Raw genomic sequence first — 16,341 nt, 5'->3', positions numbered from 1 at the left:
CTTTCAGAATATATGTCTTTTGTAATTATTCCTTCCCATGTTTGAGAAACATTCCCCAAATTTCTGTTCATTCATTTACCTCCCTATCTTGTCTTACTCTTTCAGCTAGGAGGAAGTGGAAGGCTCTGATCATTTACCGAATCATAGTCCCCCTTCTTTTTTTTTTTAAGACAATTTTTTTAGAGAAGTTTTAGGTTCGCAACAAAATTAAGAGGCAGAAGCAGAGATTTCCCAAATACCCCTGCCCTCACACATGCATAGCCTCCTCATTATCAACATCCCTAACCAGAGTGGTACATTTGTTACAACTGATGAACCTACACTGACACAGCATAATCACCAAAATTCTTGGTTTGGACAAATGTAGAATGACATGTACCCATTTTGACAGTACAGAGTATTTTCAACACGGTTTAAAAAAGACTCCGTGTTCTATCTAGTCATCCCCTACCGCCAACCCCTGGCAATGACTGATCTCTTTACTGTCTCCATAGTTTTGCTTCTTTCAGAATGTCGTATAGTTGGAAATCATACAGTATGTAGTCTTTTCAGGTTGACTTCTTTCACTTAATAATATGCATTTAAGGTTCCTCCATGACTCATCATGGTTTAACAGCTCATTTCTTTTCAGCACTGAATGATATTCCATAGTCTTGATGTACCACAGTTTATTTACCTGTTAACCTACTGAAAGACAGAGTGTTTACTTCTAAGTTTTGGCAAGTGTAAACAAAGCTGTTATAAACATCAGTGTGCAGGTTTTTGTATGGAAATAGTTTTTAACTACTTTGGGTAAATTCTGAGGGGCATGATTGCTGGATTGTATGGTAAGAGTACATTTAGTTTTGTAAGAAACTGCCAAACTATCTTCCAATGTGACCATACAGTTTTGTGTTCTCAGCAGCAATGCATGAGAGTTCCTGTTGCTCCACATCCTCTACAGCATTTGGTATTGCCAGTGTTCCAGATTTTGGCCATTCTAATACATATGTAGTAGTATCTCATTGTTGTTTTATTCTGCATTCCCTCATGACATATGATGTGGAGCATTTTTCATATGCTTATTTGACATCTATATATCTTCTTTGGTGAGGTGTCTTTTAAGGTCTTTGGCCCATTTTTCAATCAGGCTGTTTGTTTTCTTATTGTTGAGTTTTAAGAGTTCTTTGTGTATTTGTGATAACAATCGTTTATTAGAAGTATCTTTTGCAAATATTTTTTTCCCAGTGTGTGATTTGTCTTCTCATTCTTCTGACATTGTCTTTCACAGACCAGAAGTTTTTTATTTTACTGAAATTTCGCTTATCCATTATTTCTTTCATGGATCATGCCTTTGGTATTGTATCTAAGAAGTCGTCATCAATCCAAAGGTCATCTAGGTTTCTCTTATGTCATCTGCTAGGAGTTTTATAGTTTTGTGTTTCAATTTTGGGTCTGTGATCCACTTTGAGTTAGATTTTGTGAAGGGTGTAAGGTCTGTGTCTAGACTAATTTTTTGGACATAGTTGTCCAGTTTTTCCAGAATCACCTTTTTTTTTTTTTTTTTTTTCGGTACGTGGGCCTCTCACTGTTGTGGCCTCTCCCATTGCGGAGCACAGGCTCCGGACGCGCAGGCTCAGCGGCCATGGCTCACGGACACAGCTGCTCCGCGGCATGTAGGATCTTCCCAGATCGGGGCATGAACCCTGCATCGGCAGGTGGACTCTCAACCACTGCGCCACCAGGGAAGCCCTCCAGCACCATCTTTGCTCCATTGTATTGCCTTTGCTCCTTTGTCAAAGATCAGTTGACTATAGATCACAGTCTATTTCTGCATTCTCTGTTCTGTTCCAGTGATCTATTTGTCTATTCTTTCCCCAAAATCACACAGTCTTGATTACTGTAGCTGTACAGTAAGTCTTGAAATCAGATAGCATCAGTCCTTCAGATTTGTTTTTCTCCTTCAATATTGTTTTGGCTATTCTGGGTATTTTGCCTCCCATAAAAATTTAGAGTCAATTTGTCAACATCCACAGAATAACTTGCCGGGATTTTGATTAGAATAATCCCTCCACTTCATTACTCTCCCAAAGCCCAATGCTCTCAAGTTGCTACCGGCTAAACAAAACTGCCTGCTGCTGTCTTCCACATGGCCTCTCCTTTGCCTTTCAAAATTACATCTCTTGACTTCTGCTTCCCCCTTAATGAAAACTCCAGTAGGTGTTAGAAGACCCGCAATCTGATGCATGTGACTTATCGGTAGTTCCAAACATTCCAAGAAGTACTTGCCTTTAACCAAGTGAATACCTATAATTGTCTGTGTATCAGGGAGTTTTCTGGTTGGAGATGTTTATTTTACCATTTAGTAAAAGCTGTCCTTTATAGTCTGGGCGTGGGTCAAGGTAAGGAGGTGAGCTTTCCTTCCATCTTGTGGAAGGAGGAGAAAACTGTTTTGGGAAGATGGTTCTTTTTACCAGCTGATCACTGAAGACTCAACTTAAAGAAGTCCTGTCTCTTCTTATCTTGCCAGCTAGGGAGTAAATAGTAGGCCCTGACTGAATCCACTTTGGGATTCAAGGGGCTTTGGAGAACACTTAAAGGGCCTTTGCAGCCCAAGAGATCTGAGTTCAAATCTTTGGGTGGCAATATGACCTTGGCCAAGTTATTTAATTTCTTTGAGTTTAGGTTTCTTCATTTGTAAAACAGAGATATTACCCTTAGAGTGTTGTTGAGATTTAAATGAGATAAATAAAATACCTATTACAGTGCAGATCGGGTGTTTAATAAACACTAGCTCTTATAAATAATTGCCCTTTAATTGTTTATGGGTGGAAAATCCTCCAGTTGAGCAAGTGAGGGTGAGCCAATAGTATTTAATGGCCAATAGTATTTAATCTTCAAATATTAGAGGTATTGGAATTAATTTTTCTATAGTAACAGTATTATAAATAATGGCTAGGGTCCTATACCATTGCTCAAGTATCTATTTAACCTATAATATTGCTGATGGAGTTTTCTATAGTAAGGTTGCTGTTGGCAATACAGGCAGGTTTCTGGGGCAGTCAATATCTTCGATGCTCAGAGATCCTCATTATTTTTGTGAGATAATGAGTTCAGAATGCTTACATGCAATTCCAGCAACATACTCCTCCTGATTCAGCCTTTGTTATAGGATTAGGAACTCTTTTCTTCTGACCTCCCTCATCTGTTGGGTGTTGGCTGTGGGGATGGAAGCCCCTCTTGGTGGGTCCCTTGGCACAGGCCCTAGGAGGAAAGGGATTTATATTAATGAGTTTAGGATGGCAGGGAGGAGGGTAATGACAGGGATGTCAGTAAATAAGCTAGTGAGAAAGAGGCTTGATTACTTCTCCATCTGAGCTGACTTCCTATATGCTCCTCCCCCCACCAAAAAAAAAAAAAATCTCAGAGTTTAGCCTGTTTGCTTTTCCTTACACTGTAACCACCCCTCAAGTCTGATAAAAGTCCCCTTTCCCTTTAAGACCAGCACTGAAGAGAGCATATCTTTGTCCTGCCAGTCCCCCAAACCACAGTATTTTGGTTTTCTAAGAGATTTTGCTGCTAGCAATAAGGCAAAATAAGGCAAAATTTTATTTTAAAAAAATTATTTAAAAAAAGACTTCCTTTTTCAGACCCATCCTTCCTCCTTTATTTCTTAGAAATAAAGCTGAAGAATAAAACTAAAGAAACTGCAGGGAAAAAAAGAATAAAAGAAACTAAAGGGAAAAACCACAAAGGCACATAGCCTTTGAGCATTCAAAGGACAGAATAACAAAATACAATTACAGATCAGGGAATAGTTAGATTCAAGAATTCCCCTGGACTTTTTGTGTTAGGAGGTGGACTTGTGGCCTTTGGGCAGAGGGGACAGGGAAGGGAGGATGAAAGGCATAATTTATCTCCATCTCTTCCATTTCCTTATCTTACTAATTTTGCTACAAGGTCAGAGTTATGCTCAAGTTGCATAAGAAGTCAGGACTGGATTTAGGATTGAATAGAACCTTGTTAAGGGGGAGGTGAGTGACTTTACAGGGTGATCTATGAAGAGCAGCAGTTTGAAAGTAAAGGGATTGTCTATGGCCACTTCTCCAAGGTAGTTCTTCAGGGACTCTTTTTATATATATGTAAGTTCTATATTACATATATATTCAGGGTTCTGTCTATATTCAGGGTTCAACTATTAGTGAGGATCTACTCTGTGCTATGATAAATATTGGGGAATCAGGGATACAATAGATGTATTTAAAGATGCTTATATAATCATCAACATGAAATGTTTTACTAATTAAGCTGAGTGGTCATGCAGTACAACAACCAGTCTGCACAGCAAAAGCTATTTCATAGATCATAGAGCAGTAGAGGATTCTTCCTATAAATTAGGGGTCGGCAAACTTTTTCTCTAATGGGCCAAACAGTAAATATTTTGCTTTGCAGGATATATAGTCTCTGTTGAAACTACTCAGCTCTGCAGTTGTAGTGTGAAAGTAGCCATAGACAATATCTAAATGTCTATGCATTGCTGTGTTCCAATAAATTTTACTAATGGACATGGGAATTTCATATAATTTTCATATATCATGAGATATTTTTCTTCTACTGATTTTTTCCAACCATTTAAAAATGTAAAAAACATTCTCAGCTCAAGGACTATATAAAACCAGACAGCAGGCCATAGTTGTAGTGGAATAAATAGATATAGTAAAAGGATTTAGTTGTTTCATTGAAACAGTTCATCTGCTGAACTTCAAAGATAGGTTGTTGAATGGGCATTTTTTTCTGAATAAGAGTAAAAGGAATGTCCTCACTTTTCATTAGTTGTTGTAGTGTAGTCCCATAGTTTTGGATACAGACTGGGATGGCCTCAGAACATTTGTGGCATCTCAAACATCACTGGAAAATTTGATTTGGACTGAGGTTTGACACTATATGTAAAACTTTAGAAAGAATAAGTATATGTCAAAAGGTTAGATTTAATTTAATAATAATAATGAGTAGCTAACATCTATTGAATTCTGACTATGTGCTAAACACTGTGCTCATTTAATCTTCATGATAATTGTATGAAAAAAGTCTATTACTATCCCCACTTTACAGATAAGGAAAGTAAAGCACGAAGAGATTAAGCAACTTGTCTAAATGGCTGATTAGGCCAGGAGTCAAACTCTTGTTTATTTCAAGGATGAAGGAATTTAATAAAAACTAACAGATGTTTGTATGGAAATATGTTAATATAAATGTTTCAGACATTACATGAAATTTCTAAAAATCTTATATGTTCTGGTATAAGTCATAATTCTAGTTGTTACTTTAAAATATATATCTCAGAAATAATTAAATTTCCTTGCCAATTGCATTATTATGTACTTTCATCAAATCTTTAACCGTGGTCATTTTTAAGTCTTTTGTCATTTACAGACAGTTCTGGGTGTACTCTGATGCTTTTGCAAAAATGTTCCCATAAAAGGGTTTCATCTTCAAGGAATTCATGGAAAAGACTCTGACAAGTACAGGTTTCTGGTAATTGACTATACTGCTGAACTGAATGAATAAGCATTTTCAGAACTCTAATGGAAAACTGATGAATTCATAAAAGTGCTAACAAAAATCAAGATGAAAAAAAAATTAATTACATGGGACTGAGTGAACTGATGAGGATGATTATAAGTTTTGTGACTTTCTGTTTGAATAATAAAAAAAAACTAACATGTTTATCAGGAATAAAAATGCCAAGTAAAATGTGTTGATAATCAGGTTAAACTTGTTAATTTTACAGATGATGAAAACAAAGTTTACAAGACATTTTCCATGGTCACACAGCAAATGACAGATCAGGAGTAGATCTCAGATTTTCTAACTACTAGGTCCCTTAGTTTCTTTTATTCTGCTAAACAGTATGCCCTTCAAAATCAAAAGATAGGCAGAATAGAATGAGTAAACATGTTAAACTTTGGGCTATACACAGAATTTATGTGGAATATAGAAAAACCTTGATTTAAGATCTAAAATATAAAATTAACTTAAAGTCATTTAAAATAAAATCTGAATTAATAATTAAAACACAAACTAAACTGTATGTTAGACCTCAATAAAATAGGTTTGTTTTTTTTTAAGACAAGTTATGTTTTAAATCCCTTATTTTTATGAGGAGACTGGGATAAATAATGGAATTCATTTACATCTTTCAAATTAAAAAAAGGGAGATGGCTCTTAATTTTTTTTAAAGTTTTTATTATAGTTGATTTACAATGTTGCATTAGTTTCTGCTGTACAGCAAGGTATATCTGTTATACATATATCCACTAATTTTGAGATTCTTTTCTTAAACTTATTTTTTAAGTAACTTTTTTTTATTGCTAAACGAAGTATATGTACACTGCAAAAAACTTAGGGAAAGCAAAAGGAAATAAAATTACCAGTACTCCTCCTACCCAAGTAATAGTGTGAACTTTTTGGGGGGTTGTTTGTTTTGCTTTCTGTTTTTTGTTTTTTTACCACAAGAAAAGGATATAAAATCAAAATCAGTTCACCAATTTTAAAAAAAAAACTACTTTTTTTTTTTTTTTTTTGGTGGGGAGTTCCTATTTACATTCACTTATTTAACATTTTCTGAACACCTAGGTTGGAAAGCGCACTGCGCTAGACACTTGGGATACAGGACAGTTTGTCCCTAAGAGGGTACCTGGGAGGAGACATAAAGAGATGTTTATCAATAATAATACAAAACTTGTCTTAAAATACAATTAGAGTTGAATCTCACAGTTGAGACTGTGACACTAAACATTCTGGAATTCTTAGGTTTTTCCAAAACAGCTCAACGCAGGGCTGGTGCAGTACTGTTATCAGCACTACTTCAAAACGAATGTTAAGTTAAACACTGGCGAAAACCCTTCATTTTAGTACTTGTCAAATGTTTAAACCTTTCAAAATTTTCCTTTTTAGCAAACTGTTAACGCGCGTCCAGCCGAGGTAACCATTGCGCGGGGACAGAGACACTGCAGGGTTCACATTCACTTGGAGTATTCGCCGGACGCCTAGGGGAGCGGTGCTTCTTGGGACTTGTAGTCTCTACCAGGACCGAAGACACCGCAACTGCATTTATAATGCACTTCTCCCTTTTAAGCTTTCTGGCCCAACAGTCAGATTAAGCCCCAACCTAAAGCATAATTTGACAACCCTTACCTCTTCCAAGGCTCTTTATGTTTTTACTAGGTTCCTTACGTTCAACATTCAAACGCTCATCGTCCCTCACAAGCCTCAAAGAGATTGGTCTGTCCTCAGCAGTGGGCGGAGCCTTAGGTGGACTGGATCTCTGGATTGGCCAACATCTCACTCTAAGAGGCGTTTTCCACTTGCCGTTCTGCACACTGTGGTAAAAAAGTAAATCGTTTACTGCAGTGTTCCTTTTCGCCGCGAGAATCTCGCGATATTTCCGCCAAAGGGACCTAGCGACGCGTAGAGAGCCGCCGAGGCCAGTGGGGGTGGCCGGCACCGGAGCTGGGAAAAGCCAGGTTAGGGGGCAGAGGACTAGCGGGTGCTGCTTACGCCATTCGGGTTCGGTCCGGGCCAGCCACCCAGAACCCAGAGGAAGTGTTGTGGACGGCGTGTCCCTCCTGGCCGGTGAGTCGGCCCGGGGTCGCGGCCGCTGGGTCAACCCCGAGTTTCACCTGGGCCCGCGCGGGTTGTGACAGGTGCGCGGAAGAGCGCGGCGCTCCGCCCGCTCGCCGGTCCGCCCCCTCCGGGCCTCGCCCGCGCGGTCTCGGGATGAGCTGCGGGCCGCAGCTGAGCGGCTCCCGCTCCTGGCGCCTGTCGCTGCCGCCGTCTCCTTTCAAGAGCAGCCGCCGCCCGTGAGGGAAAGAGGGAGGGAAGCGGCCGCTGACCCCGGGCATGAGCCGGACGCGACATCCGTTGCTGGATTAAGGCGCCGACATGAACCTGCACCAGGTGCTGACCGGGGCTGTGAACCCCGGCGACCACTGTTTCTCCGTGGGCAGCGTCGGCGACCAGCGCTTCACGGTGAGTGAGGGAGGCTCCCGCGTCGCCCGTGGCGAGTCCGCGCCCCTGAGTCAGCCGGGCTCGGCCCAGAGTGACGGGCAGAGGCCGAGAAAGCCTCGTTGCCCTAGCGGGGCGTCCCCTACGGAGGTCCCAGCTCCTTAGGGCCGGCGTACCTGGCCTTTGAGAACGAAGGAGGCAGTAACGCTTCGGTCATTGAGTTACTTAATGTACAGAGGCTAAACTCGGAAGTTAGAATGTTTTGTAGGATTTTTAAAGTTTTTAATCTGACGTCCTTGGGCTGGGGAGGTTTACTGAAATCGTTTATCCGAGAATCGTTGGTGTGTAATGTGTATGTGGGCTTTTTATTGCCCCACTCCATAGGCTCTAATTGTCAAGTTGAGGAATAGTTGGGATTGGTTTCATTTCTTCCTCTAAGTTTAGGTCAAGTGTCTTTGTAGTTGAAAAGAATGGGTGTCTTAAAAACAGGTAGCTGTCAACAACTAGCGCTGAGCGAAAACAGTGCTTTTCACTTATTTTTCTTTAAATTCACTGGGAATAACTTTGGAAAGAAAAAACTATTTTTCGTAAATGGTTCACTCCTGCTATCCTTTGAATTCCATATGTAACAGTTTAGTAGTCCTGGGAGGCTTATATTTATTTTAGATTGTTCACATTAATTACTAAAAGTTGCATTACTGTTTCTCAGTAAAATTCCTCTTTGGTGTGTAGTGGTAATTCCAGGTTAAAGTTTAAATGAAAGTGTCTTGTTTTTCATTTCAGATAGTGAAAGGAAGAGGGCCCCAAACTTTTGCTGTTTATCAGTATATTGACATTTTCTGCCTTAACTATAGTGGGTTTTTTTTTAAAGAATTAAGTATGGTTTTTATAATAATTTTAAGCTATAAGTCAGTATTGCACATGATAGCCTATATCTGAATATATGTATAGTGCTCATGATTTTTGCTACAACTTGAATAGCTATCTCTTAGTTGTGATTAAAACTTAATTTTGCATAAAAAAGTGAAACAAAATAAACATCTTAGTAGATGCCCTAGGTTGTTTTCTCAAACGATTTTGACTTTTTTTTATCAGTCGGAATAAATAATAGGAAAAAAAAGTAGTCATTATTTAACATGGTGTAGGCATTTAATACCTGAATTGTGCTTTTAGATCTGTGCCAACCAAGTACTTTGCTTTCGAATAGAGTCTGTACCTCCCCTGTAGAGTGACCCATACACACCTTAACTTGCACTTGACACTAGCAGTTGTAGAGATACTAATTCTAAATGTTGACCTCGCTTCAATGCTCAAGAGGAGGGTGAACTCTGAGGGTCTCAGTGGGCAACCATAGTCTCCCTGCAATTGAACATTGCTCACTGCTCTTGCTATTTAGAAAATAAAAATCATCCTAAGAAGATTTTGCTAGTGGGAGATTATAGGATGGTAACATTACATTCTCTGTCATCTCCTAAAATTATATGAGTGCTTCCTCCAATGTAAATTCTAACAACTTTTTCTGAGAAGGCATTCAGAATCTATGTAAGCAGTGATATGAACTTCAAAGCATATACAATATGATGGCCTGTTTATACACCTAGATGATCCTTCTAAGTGTATATAAAATCTTGGTGAATGCTTCTGTTATGTTAAAGGAGAAATGAGTTAATGTACCAAAGATAAGACTATCCTACGCCATCATGTAGCTTGTTGCACAGTTCTACTGAATTTTAAAGTCTTTCCATAGACCAGGCTTTAATCATCTCCCACCAAGCCTACTGCAGATTTCTTCCAGATCTCAGGAATCAGTCCAGTAAATAAGGTAAAAATAAACATTTTTTTGTTATTTAGTGTAAAGAGATCCCAGGTCTCTATAATTTTGGTGATAGTTTATTAACAATCATCTTTTTTCCTTTGCAGCTAATCCATCCCTGACTCTCTAACATTAAATTGATATTCCGTTATAAACCAAGTTTCTTGCCCTCAGTCTACTGGACACTATATACATCTTAAATTTATCTCTCTTGAAATTACTGTCTTTGCTAAAATGTAGAATCTGTTGTTTACTCCTTGAATTTTGTTTTTAACCTCTTTTGATTTTGGCTTCTTTTTCTTTTCATAGAAAGAGAGCAAGCATTAATGGTAGATGGTATGTGCAGAGTAAAAAACTCTCTCCAAATTCCAGTTTTACTTGAGCTAGGGACATGAAATCTTCCTCTTGCAGGTCCACTTGAAGAATTACTTTGTTTGTCCTGTTACATTATGCCTTCTCTAAAGACAGACTTTACATTCGTAATTCATCTCTTTGCATGTTTGCAGATAACTTATTCTTGTTTTGAAAGATTACAAGAGATGAGATCTCGTTTTTTGAATACAGTCTGACAGGTTTTAAATTGAAATGAAATTGAGTGCGATTTCTCATGGATTCTTGATTTTAAAATATGAAATTATTAATATAGTTAGTATATGTAAGTATTAGATACTTTTTTACTACTTAAACTGGCATCAAACAATTTTGACTTTTCTCTTAATAAGAAAGCTTCTAGTAGGCAGTGACCTTTTCTCTTATACTTTCAAAGCACTTTATTTGCACTTTCATTATATTAGTGACCTGTCTTGCCTTGTGTATGTCTTCCACAGTTTCATTGTGAGTGCCTGGAACAGCGATTGAAGTACTGGTGTCACCTAATAGTAGAGTCATTATCTGAATTTGATTTCCAACCTAGTCCTTATAGTTAGTTATGTATCCGTGGGCAAGTTCTTTTACATTCTTTGAACTTCTTTTTTTCTTATCTGTAAAGTGGGGCTAAAGAAGAACTTATTCATAGGGCTGTTACATGAAAAAGTGCTAAGTTCATTGCTTAGTACCTGTAAAACCCTTAAAAATGTCAGTTATTATAAAGGCTAAGCTCATTATAATGCATAGCACATAAAAAGTGCTTAATAAATACTGGTTGAATTGATGGCTAATAGATAAAGAAGCCTTATCTATGTAATTAAAAATTGTGTTTTTTAAAAAATATTTTTAATAATTTAGATTTGAGTCCAAATAAAATACTTCAATTAAAATTTAAAAATTTTTTTCCAAAGTCATTTGTTACGCATTTTGCCATAAATATCAGGTGATTAACCAGGAGAGATTTCAGATATCCGAAGCAAAAATTCTTTAATTTTTCTTTATTTACATGAATTTTTCTCTCACTCCTTTTCCCTTGTTAATTTCATACTGTCTTTAGAGTGAAAGTATATGAGCAACCTGGTCCTAATCTGTTGACAACTTTTGTTTTTAGAATAAAAATTTTATTTGTAAAAGACAAATAATAAGTTAAAAACAGGCATAGTTAGTTAGAATCTGGATTTTCTAATGTCTCTGTGCATGCAATAGATTATCCATACTTAGTGTTGAAATTGTGTTTTTACTGAAATGGAAAGGGAGATAATTTCCAAGAGACAGATTGTGTTAATATTTAGGACTTGCTGTCTCTAGTTTGGAATTTAAATGCCTTTGTTATTCGAGGGATAGCAAACATGTAATAACTCCAGACTCCCTTTTGTATTAGACAACTCTGGGTTCCCAGCCAAGGGGACCCAGATTAGAAGTCAAAAGACTGACTGCAGCTATCTGGGTGTTGGTAGAGAAATGGAGGCTGAATTAGCATTCTCCTTCTTTCTGTAATAGTAGTTTAACTTTTTGTTTTGTTCACTGTAGGGAAACTTTTATAGGAGGTTCTTATTTTGGAGAAGCATGTTAATGTTTGTGGATGGAGAGATACAGGAGGGGAAAGTTTGATACTGTTTGTATCTGGAGAAAGAATGATTTTTGTGGTGCTCATATGCTATTACGAGTACAAATTGGACTTCTTTTTACATATTTAGCCTATTTAAAAATTTTATGTTTTAAATAGTATTAAGGTTTCTTTAAAATTATTGAAGTAATACGAATTCTTAATGTTGTGTTTAAAAAAATGAGAATAATGTTAATTACAACATGCCAAACATAACTCATTTAACCAGGAAGTATACCAGGAAGAAATTCTTTGGGATATTTACCTGGTGTGGTTGGTTAAAACAAAACAGTGAAAACAGGAAATCTAAGTACAGAAATCACAGGATTTCCAAATTAGAATGCTGACTGTTGCAGCCTTGGGTAATTTTTGAATATTGGAGAAGGTTGTCTGCCAAATTTAAAGTTAAAAATCATGTTTCGATTGTATGCTTGAAAGCACACATATGAACTCAGTTCTGTCTTTGCACCTTGTTTAGTCTCAAAGTTAGTAAACCCAATATTATGTATGCCTAATAAAAGGATTTTCGTTTCTCAATTTAATTTTCGTTGCTTAGTAATAGGTTATTCTGATTACAGATCTTTTGACAGAAGCAGCTAGTGTACCAATTACAATATATACATATTAATTTTGAAGCTTAGGTAGTGTGGCAATTTATTTGATGAACCAGTGCTGTTCTTTTTGTTTTGATAGTAATAGGACACCTTGAAATGAATTTTTCAGAACAATTTATTTTGGAAAAAATCTATAAAACTAGTTTTAGATTTTGGTTTAGACTGTTATATATAGTATTACATGTTAGGTTTTTATTTAAAACCAGGGAGATGGGTTATTTTTATTTAAGAATTTAGTAAAAATGGATTATTTTAAAATCACACACAGCCCATTTTATTTATTTTTTCTTCTTTATTTTATGTGTGAATTACATTGATTGACTTTTAAAATTGAAGTACAGTTGATTCATAATACTGTGTTGGTTTCAGGTGTCCAGAAAAGTGATTTGGAGATTGTGTGTGTGTGTGTGTGTGTGTGTGTGTGTGTGTGTATACACACACATATATATGATTATGTTCTATTATAGGTTATTACAAGAATATTGTCCCCTGTATTATACAGTAAATCCTGTTGCTTATCTGTTTTATGTATAGTAGTTTGTTAATTCCATACTCCTAATTTATCACTTGCCCCCCTCCCTTTTCCCTTTGGTAACCATAAGCTTGTTTTCTATGTGAGTCTGTTTCTGTTTTATATATGGATTCATTTGTATTATTTTTTAGATTACACATATAAGTAATATCATACAATATTTGTCTTTCTCTCTATGACTTCACTTAATATGATATTCTCTAGGTCCATTCATGTCACTGCAAATGGCAATATTTCATTCTTTTTTATGTCTGAGTAATAGTCCTTTGTATATATGTACCACATCATTATCCGTTCATCTGTTGATGGACACTTAGGTTGCTTCCATGTCTTGGCTGTTGTAAATAGTGCTGCTATGAACTTTGCGTGCAGAGCCCATTTTGAATTAAAGTTTGTTTTCGTGTATTTCCATGCTTATTAACTCATCATGTTGTATAAACTCTAGAGATTGAATTAATTTTAATAATATATTAAAAATATCCATAAGAAGATATGTTTATTTCAAGTGATTTTTGCATGATATCCAGTTTGGATTTTCTGTACAGATTCATCTCTCTATTTTTCCCCCCAAGCTCTATTGACATACAGTTTACATGAAAATTGTGTAAGTTTAAGGTGTGCAGTGTGATGATTTGATACACATATATAGTGTGAAATCTTTACCACAATAAGGTTAGTTAACATATCCTTTAACTCACATAATTACCATTTTGTTGTTGTTATGATGAGAACATTAAAGCTTTATTCTAATAGCAACTTGCAACTGTACAATACAATATTGTTAACTATAGTCACCATGCCGTACATTAGATCCCTGGAACTTATTCATCTTATAACTGAAAGTTTGTATCCTTTGACCAACATCTCCCATTTCCCCCATCCATAGCCCCTGGCAACCACCATTCTATTCTGTTAGTACAATGTTCCTATTAGTACAATGTTTTTAGATTCCACATATAAGTGGAATACATTATTTGTCTTTCTCTGTCTGACTTAGCATAATGCCTGCAAGGTTGTCACAAGTGGCAGAATTTTCTTCTTTTTTATGACTGAATAATATTCTTTTGTGTGTGTGTCTGTGTGTGTGTGTGTGTGTGTGTATAAAACATATTTTCTTTATCCATTCATTCACTGATGGACACTTAGGTTGTTTCCATATCTTGGCTATTGTGAACAATGCTGAAATGAATATGGGAGTGCAGATATCTCTTACAGAGATTTCATCATCTTTGGATATAATCCTAGAAGTTGGATTGGTGGAATATATGGTAGTTCTGCTTTTAATTTTTTCAGGACTCTTCCATACTGTTTTTTACAGTGGCTGTGCCAATCTACATTCACACCAAGAGTGCACAAATATTCCCTTTCTTCGCATCTTCACCAACACTTTTATCTTTTTGTTGATAGCATCCTAATGGATATGAAGTGATATCTCATCCAGTTTTGATTGGCATTTCCCTGATGAGTAGTGATGTTGAACATCTCTTCATGTACCTGTTGGCCATTTGTACATCTTCTTTGGAAAAATGTCTGAGTCTTCTACCCAATTTTTTTTTTTTTTTTGCGGTACGCAGGCCTCTCACTGTTGTGGCCTCTCCCGTTGCGGAGCACAGGCTCCGAATGCGCAGGCTCAGTAGCTATGGCTCACGGGCCTAGCCGCTCCACGGCATGTGGGATCTTCCCGGACCGGGGCACGAACCCGTGTCCCCTGCATCGGCAGGCAGACTCTCAACCACTGCACCACCAGGGAAGCCCTAGATATTAACTTTTTATCAGATAAGATTTGCAAATATTTTCTCCCATTTTTAGGTGGCCTTTTCATTTTGTTGGTGGTTTCTTTTGCTGTGCAGAAGCTTTTCAGTTTAATGTAGTCTTACTTATTTATTACTGCTTTTGTTGCTTGTGCTTTTGGTGTCCAAAAAATCATCACTAATTGTCAAGGGCCTTTTCCCCTATGTTTTCTTCTAGGAGTTTTGTGGTTTCAGGTTTTAGGTTTAAGTTTTTAATCCATTTTTGAGTTGATTTCTGCGTGTAATGTAAGATAAGGGTCCGATTTTATTCTTTTGTATGTGGATGTACAGTTTTCCCAGCATCAATTTATGGAAGAAACTGTCTTTTCTCTGTTGTATATTCTTGGCACCTTTGTCAAAGATTAGTTGACCATATATGTGTGGGTTATGTCTGGGCTCATGATTCTGTTCCTTTGGCCTATGTGTCTGTTTTTATGCCAATACCGTACTGTTTTGATTTTTATAGCTTTGCAACATAGTTTGAAATAAGGAAATGTGATGGTTCCAGCTTAGTTTTTCTTTAAGATTGCTTTGGCTATTTGGGGTCTTCTGTGGTTCCATGTGAATTTTAGGATTTTTTTTTTTCCCTATGTGAAAAATGCCACTGGAATTTTGATAGATTACATTGAATCTATAGATGGTTTTGTGTCATATGGACATTTCAACAATATTAATTCTTCCAGTCCAAGAACAGAAGATGTCTTTTCATTTATTTGTGTTGTCAGCTTCTTTAATCAATGTCTTACAGTTTTCTGTGTACAAGACTTTTCACCTTGGTTGCATTTACTCTTAAGGATTTTATTCTTTTTGATGCTATTGTAAATTGGATTTTCTTAATTTCTTTTTTGGATAGTTTATTGTTAGCATATAGAAATGCAGTTGATTTTTGTATGTTGATTTTGTATTCTGCAGTTTTGCTGAGTTCATTTCTTAGTTCTAACAGTTTTTTGGTGGAATCTTTAGTGTTTCTATATGTAATATCTTGTCTTCTGCAAACAGACAATTTTACATCTTCCCTTCTGATTCGAATGCCTTTTATTTCTTTTTCTTGCCTAATTGCTCTGGCTAGGACTTCCAATATTATGTTGAATAGAATTGGTGGGAGTGTGTGCATCCTTGTCTTTTTCCTGATCTTAGAGGAAAGCTTTTAGCTTTTTATCATTGAGTATATTAGCTATAGGTTTGTCATATATGGCCTTTATGGAACCATCCTTGCATTCCAGGGGTAAATCCCACTTGATTATGGTATAAGATCTTTTTAATGTGCTCTTGAAATCAGTTTGCTAGTATTTTGTTCAAGATTTTTGCATCTATATTCATCAGGGAAATTGGCCTGTAATTTTCTTTTCTTATAGTGCCTTGTGTAGCTTTGGTATAACGGTAATGTTGACCTTGTTAAATGGCCTCTTCAGTTTTTTGGAAGGGTTTAAGAAGGATTGGTGTTAATTATTCTTTAAATGTTTGGTAGAATTCACTGGTAAAGCCAACTGGTCCTGGGCTTTTATTTGTTGGGAAGCTTTGATTACCTTATCAATTAGTGTATTATATTTTCTCAGTTTTCTAAAAGAGTAAATATTGATAGTGATAACCCACCCAAACTAAAGCTCTTGGGGAGGGAGAAGCTAGGGTGGTTA

General features: G+C 36.7%; 1 protein-coding gene across 3 annotated transcripts in view; it reads left to right on the top strand.

Moving 5' to 3' along the window:
• Positions 1-7,431: 7,431 nt before the first annotated feature.
• DMXL1 (Dmx like 1) overlaps positions 7,432-16,341 on the top strand; it is a 132,943-nt gene continuing 124,033 nt past the window's right edge. For all 3 annotated transcript variants that reach the window (XM_032625990.1, XM_032625989.1, XM_032625991.1), the window contains exon 1: positions 7,432-8,010. In XM_032625990.1, the coding sequence (XP_032481881.1) occupies positions 7,924-8,010 (87 nt within the window). In that variant the 5' untranslated portion in view covers positions 7,432-7,923. The remainder of the gene's footprint in view (positions 8,011-16,341) is intronic.

The sequence above is a fragment of the Phocoena sinus genome, chromosome 3, assembly GCF_008692025.1.
Source record: "Phocoena sinus isolate mPhoSin1 chromosome 3, mPhoSin1.pri, whole genome shotgun sequence".
NCBI classification, from domain to species: Eukaryota; Metazoa; Chordata; class Mammalia; order Artiodactyla; family Phocoenidae; genus Phocoena; species Phocoena sinus.
The sequence above is the reverse complement of the archived record's forward strand: the minus strand, read 5'-3'. Positions and strand labels throughout refer to the sequence as shown.